The following is an 8929-nucleotide window of genomic DNA, read 5'->3' as shown; positions in this document are numbered from 1 at the left end:
GGTGTTCGGTTCCTGCTGATTTCGTTTCCCCCCCTCCCATCCGAAACTATCGCCCGATCTGCCCCGGCGCGCGGCCAGCTCCCTGGCCCCCGGTACCTGTCCATCCCGCGCCTGGGCCCCGGGGTGAAGTTCGCCCTGTGCGTTGGTCCGTCACCTTCTCTCCCCCCCCCGGGCTGTCGAGCATTGCCAGCTCCACCAGGCGGGGAGGGGGGATCTCCAAGCAGAAGGGGCAAGGGAAAAGGTCAGCAGCCACATTCTCCCCGGGAGGGGGGGTCGAAGAAGCGGCCAAGCGGGTGGTACGATGCCCCCGGAGCAGGCGTGGGTTAAAGGCAGGACTCTGCATTCCCGGCACCCGCCCCCCCCACCCCCCTGCCCCGCCCTCGGGAGTTCTCCCTCCTCCGGGGGAAGGAGGGAAGTCCTGGCGGACCAATCCCCCTTCGCTTGCCGCCTCGCCCCGGTCCGCTCCCCCCCCCCTTCCCCCTCGAGTCCCGACCGCGGCGGCTGGCTGTATCGCGCGAATATGGGTTTGTTCCTGGCAGGGAGACCGGCACAGCTGCCTCGCAAGTGGGGGGGGGGGGCGGAGGACCGGACGGGCCCGGCTCGCGTCCGTCCCCGTCTTGGGCAGACAGGGGCGAGACAGGATGCGGGAACCGGGGCCGAGGAAGGAGGCCGCCGCACCCTGGGCCTGACCGGACGCCGGGGGGGGGGGGGGGGGGCCGGGGGCGCCCGGGGCGCGGAGTCAGCTAGGCCAGGAATTTAGAGTCCAGTCGACGCTCTGGGAGGGGTTAGAGTGGAGAAGAAAAGGACACCCGAGACCCGGCGGTAAGGGGGCGCGGGGCCGGGGGGGGTGGGCGGTGGCCCGGGCGGGGGGGGGGGGGGGGGGGGGGCGCGGGGAGCGGGGGGCCCAAATACCGGGCCCGGCGTCCTTCGGCGCCCCCCCCCCCCCCCCAGCCCAGGCGCGGGAGGGGGGGCCAGCGGGCCGGGGCCATTTTTGACGCGACACGGGCCGCCCGTTCTAAAGATGCCCGTCGGCCGGGGGGGGGGAAAGATGGTGCGCCGGGGATCCTGACCTGGGAGAAGCCACTATCCCGGGAACACATCATTGGGCACTATTTATTGCTCCATTTACGGGCCTCCCGGCGGTCGGCATCTTCTCCGAGAGACAGGCTGGCATGGTGGACATGCGGATGTTTGTGTCGGGGGTTAGGGCGAAGAGGACACCCCTGCGGGGATCCTGACTTTCCGGCCCGAGGACAAACGATGCAGGAGGGCTCCGGCACCTTGCGCCCCCTTCCCCGAGCCCGGCGGGCTGACCATCCTCCGGCGGGGCAGCGCGACCGTTGCCCGTTCCATTGCACCCGCCAGGCCAGCGCCCCCCCCCCCCCCCCCGGCCTGGCGCGGGGGGTGGTAATAAGTTGGAATCCCCATTTCAAATCCAGCACGCTGATTGGCCGCCATATCGTCTGCCCGGGCGGGGCGGGGCCGGGGGGGGGGCGGGGCTGCTCGGCCCGCGGGGCCGGGTATGCCTCCTCTTGCATGGGGGGCCTTGCCCCGGCGGGGAAATTCCTCCCGCCCCTGCTCGCGCTGGCACACTATGGGGCCCCACCACCCCCCAGCCTCCCCTATTCCGGCTGCCTCTCATCCTGCTCTCCCGCCCGGGGGAGGGCGCGGAGGAATTTCAACCGGAGCCCCTGGGCACGGTGGCACCGGGGGGGGGGGGGGCGGGGGCCGAGGGACGCCTCCGCTCGTTGTGCGGTGCGCGCGGGGCGGACAGAAAAATGGCGCGTTTGCCCCGCCCCCCGCCTCCAGGACACCGGCGCGTGAGCCGGCAAACAAGAGAGGCACGGAACTGGATCGTGTCCGAAGCCGGGTGTGTGCGTGTGTGTGTGTGTGTGTGGACAGTCCCGTCCTCTGTTTTTCGGGAGCCCCCCCCCTGTGTGGCTCTACCTCCCCCCGCCCCGGTGTGGGGGCCGTGCTGAGGGCACGCCGGAGCAGCCCTGCGCCCTCCCCTCTCTCCGGAGGGCCGAGGGGGGCGAAGGGGGCGGCCGGCAAAAAAAAAAAATGGACATCCGTGCGGGCATCCTCCGCCGAGAGCCCGCCGAGGCATCGGCCCCACACTGCCCGCCTCTTCGGCGCCCGGAGCCCCGTGCGTTCCCCTCGACGGGTGAACATTCCAGTTCGCCAGAACTCGAAACGTAGGGGCCGTCTGCCTGGCTTGCCCTCGGTCGCCGAGATGAGGCGCCGGCCCGGGGCGTGTGTCCGGCTCTCCAAGGGGCGCCGCCTTCTCCCTTTCGGACGTGCGAGCACCGGCTGCCCCCCGAGCAGGGCGAAAGTGACGCGGCACACTTGCCGATGGTGCCCCCCCTCCCCCCACGGCCAGATGCCGGGGGGCCCGCGACCGAGGGACAGGGCGAGCGGGGGGGGGGGGCGGGGCGGGGTGAGGGGGGTAGACCCCTCCGCGGCCGTGGCGGTCATCCTGGATTATTCCGCTGCCTGGGGTTACACCGCGGCAAGGGCCTCGCCGTTCCTGGCTGTCACCGCGGCGCCACCCCCGCCCTCCTCGGCCCCGGCCCGGAGGGGAGGGTGCCCCCCCCCCCCCCCCCCCCCCGGCGGGACGGCCAGCCGCCGCCCGGCCGGCCAACCCTCCTCCGGCCGCATTCCTGGGATCGTCGTCCTGGCACGAGGCCCCACCCCTTGTCGGCTTTCCTCTGGCCCGACATGGTTCCTGCTCGGCCCCTACGTACCCCGCAGTCCTTTTTCCCTGACACCGTCTCTCCGCCAGGGTGTCAATACCCCCCCCCCCCCTCCCGTCCCCACCGCCCCCCGTTCTTCGTGCACCGTGCGCATGTCTCACCCCCGAACATCACCCGGAAGAATACACGGGTCTTCCGGATGCCGTGCACCAGCGCCCATACTCCAGGCGCTTCTCCTCTTCGGCTCCCCCCCACCCCCTCGCCCGCCCGCCCGCTCGCCCGCCCGCTCGCCCGCCCGTGCATGTGGAATCACTGCCGCGCCCGCCGATGGCTGGCACCTCTCACCCCCCTGGAACATGCGAGAAGTGAGGTGTCAGCCCGCGAGAGGCCCGGCCCCCGTCGCCGGGATCCTCTCCCATCCAGCTCCACCTCCCGGGCTTCATTCGGCCGATGTACTTTGACACCGGAAGGCTGTCCCCGCTTGCTGGCAGATCTCAGTGGCGTTCCGCCCCATGTCCACCGCCTCCAGTGGCATTCCTCTTGCCCCCACTACCGAGACCCCCTCCGCGCCGTGTAAGCTGGCATGACATATTGTCCTTGCGAGTGCTTCCGACCCGCCTACCCTCGATGTGCGCCGAGCCAGCCGGAGCCAGCCCGCTGCTCACCCGCCATAGTTTCCTCATATCTGGTGCCTTTCCTTCCCCCCTGCCCCCCCCCTCCTTTTCTCTTCTCGCGCCCTTGCACACACAGACAGACAGACACATACATACACATATGCTCACTTACGCTTAAATGCCCCCCCCCCCGCCCGGCCGTCCCGGCGGCGACGGCAAGGCCCCGCGCCCCTTGAATACTCATATTTGGGACGTTGCAACTTCGCCCCCGTCCGCCACACTCGCCTGATGTTCGTAGACCGGAGGCGGGCCCCCACCGGACTGCACGCTTGCCAAGACAAAGCGCGTCATGTGAAATGCCCGGCGGAAAGTATCACAAGACACCCCGGCCCAAGCTCAATAGTTAATTGAAGGGACATTGGATTGTGGGGTTCCCGAAGCATTTGGGGCAGTTTGTCCGGACCGTCCCCCCGCTCCTCATGTTGTGGAGTAGAGAACGGCCAGATCTTGGGAAGATCCCCCCCTCCGCCGGGCTTTCCCCCTTTCTCGGTGGCGTGCTCGCTCTCTGCATGTCCGAGACACGACGCCTGCCACGGAGGCTCTCCTGGTGGGCCTTTTCCCCAAGGAGCCCGCCCACTATTGCGAAGCCGATGATGGCCGGGCCTGGGGTGGCAGTTCCGGCGGCAGGGGCGTGGTCCCCCATGCGGAGGCCACTGGTGCGGTGGCAGCCACATTGCCGGCCGGATCTGGCTCATCGCTGGAGGTGAGGCTACGGCCGCCCCTCAAGTGGCTGCTACCACCGCCGATGGAGACGCCCGTAGCCGAGAGATCCTCCACCGTGGATGTACGACTGAGGGACGGCGGCAGGGGGATGCCGGTGTGGCGCCGGAGCTCCGGGAAGGATTGTCCCTGCCGAGGGGCCGCAAGCGGAGAGCTGCCCATAAGTGGCTGGTGCTGCTGCAGATGGGCAGGCTGGACCGCCCCGCCAGAAAGAGCCGGGGGCGGCACCCCAGCCGTGGTCGGGTGGCGACTGAGCACCGGCTTCTTGGGGAGGACCATCCCCGGCGGGGTGACCTCCGTGGTAACTGACCGACGAAGGGGCGCACTACCCGGACCAGTTGCCGAGGCGGCCACCGCTTGGGGGAGGGGCGCAGGCGTCTGAAGGTGAGGCGGGTGTCCCATGCCCCCCAGGTGGACCGCCTCCCCGATGGGATCCAATCCGGAGGTCATGCGTCGGGGATTTTCCCGGGCTATACGCCAGGGCGTGAGGGGGACGCGACCGATCGCAATGCCGGTAAGTTGGGGTGCCAGGACGATTGAGCATGCTGCTATTAGCACCCCTGCCTCTCTTCCTCTCTCTCTCTCTCCCCCCCTGTCCCAGTAGGCGGAGGGGCAAAAAAATGCCGAGCCGGGCCTCTCCTCTCGCGAGGCTCCGCACCTTGTGGAATGTCCGGATGCACGCCCCAGGAAAGAGATCGAGCCCCCGGGGCGCCTTGCTGGCTCCCCGGACCAGGAGGCTTGCCAGTGGCCATATGGCCCGGGTCCTTGAGAGGATGGCTGGCCTGGGGCCGGTGTTGCTGCTGCTGCTGCTGGTTGATTCCCCAATCGGAATAGTGCGACGGAGCGTGGGCGCCCGGGGCAGACTTGCGCGAGACCATGCCGGCCGACGACCCCACCGGAGGGGTCCCTTCCGAGCCGACATAATTCGGCCCATAGGGCGACTGCTGCGGCTGGTGCTGGGGTTGGTGCTGGAAGAGATGCGACGGCGTGTCGGCAGCCGTGGTGGCCGCCCGGCGGCCGCCGCTGCGGAAGGAAAGGCTCTCGGCCATGTGGGCCGAGCGTCCCATGCTGGTGCTCGAGCTGATTGCATGGCCGGCGGAGGAGGGGTCTGCCGATCGAGGAGCCGACCGGCCGGTCCGCGATGTGCCTGACGCCCTGCCACCGGCATCGGCCGCGGTCGCCGTGCCTCCGGGGGAAAGCTTGCCCGCCAAGCACAGGCCGATGCCGACAACACTCATCAGGAGCGTAATCAGCAGGGCCGCCGTACCGGCGGTCAGCAGGGCGGTTGTCGAGTTATCCAGGGGATCGCGCGACTTGAGAACCAGTCGCGACACAGGACGAAATACATAGACACACACACACATATACACACGGGCGCAAGCGAGTGGACACGGGCGCGCGCGTGCAGCCACACGCGCCCATTTTACATCGGCGGGATCGATCGCAGGATGTGAGGGTCAGCCAGACATTGTGTCCTTCCGGCAACCTGGCCAGGCTGCAACCCCCAAAAGGGGAGTATTCACCAGTCCCCCCCTCCTCGGGCCGGGCGCCGCACCCCCGTCAGGGGGAGGGAGAGAGAGAGAGTGATGCATGCGCACCTTCAGTCCCGTGCCCGCACGCCAAGACTCTTCATTGTCATACAGCAGGCGCTTCGGCTGGACCTGGATCCGGCGGCCGGCCAAGTGTTCGGGCGCCGGTTGGCCGCCAGCACCATCGGGGCCGCCGCGGACGCCGGCCACCACAATGCGCTCCGAGCCGCCAATGCCACACTCGCCACAGTCGGCCGGACAGGAGTCGCACGACTCGCCCGACTGGCGCTCGCACTTACCGTCCCCACACACCGGGGCTGCGAATGTGCCGATGGTACGCATGGCATCGAGGTCAGTCGAGGCCCGAAGCACGGTCGCCAAGGGGGGGGGGGGGGCGAGGGGAGAGCGAAGGAGCAGGGCATGGGGCGACACATGTGTGGCAGAGCGCGTGTGGTACTGGCGCTTGATGAATTCGGCAGTGGCCTTCATCTCCCTCCCGGGCACATACCCAAACGCTCGCATTGCTTCCCGGTGTACTGGCTGGAGATGCATTGACACTTCCCCGGAGCCACGCATGCACCGTTGACACACGGTTCCAAGCAAATGGCTGGCTCGGTCGAAAGGCAGGTGGGTCAGATTGGCTGGGGGTGCCTGCAAAGTTGGTCCCACGGGTGCTCGCCCCCCTCCCTCGGGCCTCAACATGCCGGGGCCAAGCAATGGTTCATGATGCGCACGGGTGTTGCAATCCTTCCCGCGCCATCCGGTCATGCATATGCACTGTTGGCGCTCGAGTGAGCATCGTCCATTCGGCCCACAGGCTGGCTGGCAGGAGACTGGTCGTGGGGATGATTGCGCGACAAATTGCCGGTCAGAGGCAAGCAGAGGGACATTGGGCCGCCTTCGGGCTTCGTGCCTGCCCGGGGGCGATCCTCGAGTGAGATGAAAAATCCCCGGCCCATTCCAAGCATGGTGAGGCATGCGGCTCGCAGTCGCGGAGGTTGCCCCTCCCTTCGCGACCCCCCCCCCCCCCCCCCCCCTCCCGGCCCCCCCCCCCCCCCCCTGCCCGGGCTCCTGCAGCCGGAGCAGACGCACATGTCTCGCAAGCAGGCCCATCCCAGCCGCTGATGCAGCGGCAATGATCCGGGCTGGACAGGCAGTTGCCCTTGCCTTGGGGACAGGGCACATTGCAGGTCACTGTGCACAGCCGGCCAACATCGGCCGGCATTTGAGGTCAGGATTGGTGGGAGCAAGGGAAGAAGCAGGCCACGGTGCCAGACATGTCAGCGTCCAGGATCTCCCACGAAAGGCCTGACTCCGATGCAGCGGGCCGCCGTACCCTGGACACGAGCCGCGCGAACCACCGAGGAAGGCAGTCCGACGGTGTGGTTTTCCCCGGAGATGGTGATGGCGTGGAAGGCATGGTGGGCCCCCTCATGACGGGCACCGGAGCCCTGGTGCGCGAAGTGGCTGACCTTCCACTTGGACAGCATGTCGATGGTGATATCCTCATGAGCCAGGCTGGCCGTCAGGGTGAGCGTGGTCCGCTAAGGGGGCCGAGAGGGTCCATCGCCCGGCGGCAGGTGAATAAGGATGCATGTGCCGAGGGCCAGCAAAAGGCCGGCTGCCGGGGGCCGCCACCCGGGGCAGCCCCCCGCCATCTGCGAAGGGGCGAGGTCCCCCCCCCCCCCCCCAAGCTAAAGGGCACACGACGCACCTTGCTCATGGCCAGCGAGCCAATGTGGTGGCCCATACGCTGGGCCACGCCCTTGATCTCGCCCAAGCCATCTGACGAGGAGCGAATGATTTTGCCGCGAGTCGGCGACTGATCCAATGTGGCCAATTCGGCCAGAAGCAGCTCCGCCGAGATCCGGTGGTCGCCCTCGGCCCCGGGGCTGGCTGGTGCTGACCCCGAGCCAGGAGCCACCAGCTGCATGGCCACTGCCTGGCGGACTCCCCCTCGGAACCATGTCCCCGGGTGGACGATGACGGCCCCTTGCAGGACCTTGGGCAGAATGCATGCAGTCTCCTCGGCCCAGGACCGATCGCGCGGGTGGTCCATCGGCTCCAGATGCTCGGCTTGGTATTCGGCCAGCGGATCGGCCTCCGGGTCGGTCGGCGGCCGGACCCGGTGGCCCTGCGCCGGGGTGTTCTTCGGGCGGACGCGAACCCAGCTGAGATTCGTCACATCCGACGCTTCCACTCTCAAGGCGTCCAGCTGCAGGGCAATGTCCGGCCCAGTGAGGCTCGACATTTCGACGGGCATGTGCCCGGGTGTGGCTGACACTTCGGCCGGCAGCAGGGACTCCTCCTTCTGGCAGGCCTCGGCGGTTGCATGGAAGGAGGCCTCGGTCAGGGGGCCGAAGCGCACCGACATCACGGCCCCGAGCAGCCCCTCTCCGGAAAGGAAGCGCCCTTCGTCATGTGCATGTGGATCGCCTCGGTCGGTGGCCGTGGTGTGTGCCGTCGGCTGGCGCAAGTCCGACAGGTAGTACGCCTTGCCCGGAGGGAGGAACACCAGCGGCCGCCGGAAGTTGGGCTGCCCAAAGAGCGTGACGCCGTCTGCATTTGAGAAGAAGGCGAAGGGGGGAAGGGTAAGAGGGCGATATTCCGGGGGCACGGCACCGGGGCCCGGGTGAGCGCGAAAGGCCCGGGCATGAGCAAAGGGCAGGAGACGCGAGCGCCAAGAGGGCTAGAAAAAGAAAGAAAGAAAGAAGGAAAGTCCGCGCGAGATCCAAGACAGGGTCAAGGGGGCCGGGGGCAAAGTCCCCGGGCTCGCCTCGACCACAGCCGCCGGGGAGGGGGAGGACGCACCCGCAGGAGACACACGAATAGCCCGAATGCGGCCCTGGAGCGCTCGCAAGTCCAGACTGCTGGGGCCGACGACCGGGACACTGGCATCCAGGTCGTCCAGATAACGCTCAGCCCGTTGTTGTTCCAGGGTCGAAGGGGAATCCACGGCCAGGATGGGCTCATCGGGGCTCCTCGATGCCGGGCGCTTGGCACCGCCGGCGGTGGCACTCCCGTCGGCATACTCTTCGTACTCATAGTACTCGGAAATCTCCTCCGGTGGCTGGTAGTCCTCGCCATACTCGTAATCCTCCTTGTTTCGGGCCCTCGACCCGGCGGATGCGCCGTTGGCGGGGGCCTTCCTCCGAGCCGAGTTTTCTGACAAGACCTGCACCGTCAAGCCTGGCTCAATGTCCAAGCGATCCACCGGTTTCTGAGGCAGAGCCCAAAAAGGAGGAGGCGGAGCAGGAGGAGGAGGAGGACAAAGCGAGCAGGGTCAGTTCCGGCGGTTAGGGCAACCTTGTCC

At 68.3% G+C, this 8929-nt stretch overlaps 1 protein-coding gene across 1 annotated transcript in view; it reads right to left on the bottom strand.

Moving 5' to 3' along the window:
• Positions 1 to 3943: 3943 nt before the first annotated feature.
• H696_00323 (hypothetical protein) overlaps positions 3944 to 8929 on the bottom strand; it is a gene marked incomplete at both ends in the record, with an annotated part of 6009 nt that continues 1023 nt past the window's right edge. Inside the window, 9 exons of the mRNA XM_009494170.1 lie at positions 3944 to 4557; positions 4746 to 5400; positions 5686 to 5933; positions 6125 to 6223; positions 6351 to 6449; positions 6709 to 6810; positions 6953 to 7160; positions 7331 to 8175; positions 8428 to 8836. Of these exons, the coding sequence (XP_009492445.1) occupies positions 3944 to 4557; positions 4746 to 5400; positions 5686 to 5933; positions 6125 to 6223; positions 6351 to 6449; positions 6709 to 6810; positions 6953 to 7160; positions 7331 to 8175; positions 8428 to 8836 (3279 nt within the window). The remainder of the gene's footprint in view (positions 4558 to 4745; positions 5401 to 5685; positions 5934 to 6124; positions 6224 to 6350; positions 6450 to 6708; positions 6811 to 6952; positions 7161 to 7330; positions 8176 to 8427; positions 8837 to 8929) is intronic.

The sequence above is a fragment of the Fonticula alba genome, assembly GCF_000388065.1.
Source record: "Fonticula alba strain ATCC 38817 unplaced genomic scaffold supercont2.1, whole genome shotgun sequence".
NCBI classification, from domain to species: Eukaryota; order Rotosphaerida; family Fonticulaceae; genus Fonticula; species Fonticula alba.
Note: the sequence above shows the minus strand (reverse complement) of the source record. Positions and strands in the feature narration are given on the sequence as shown.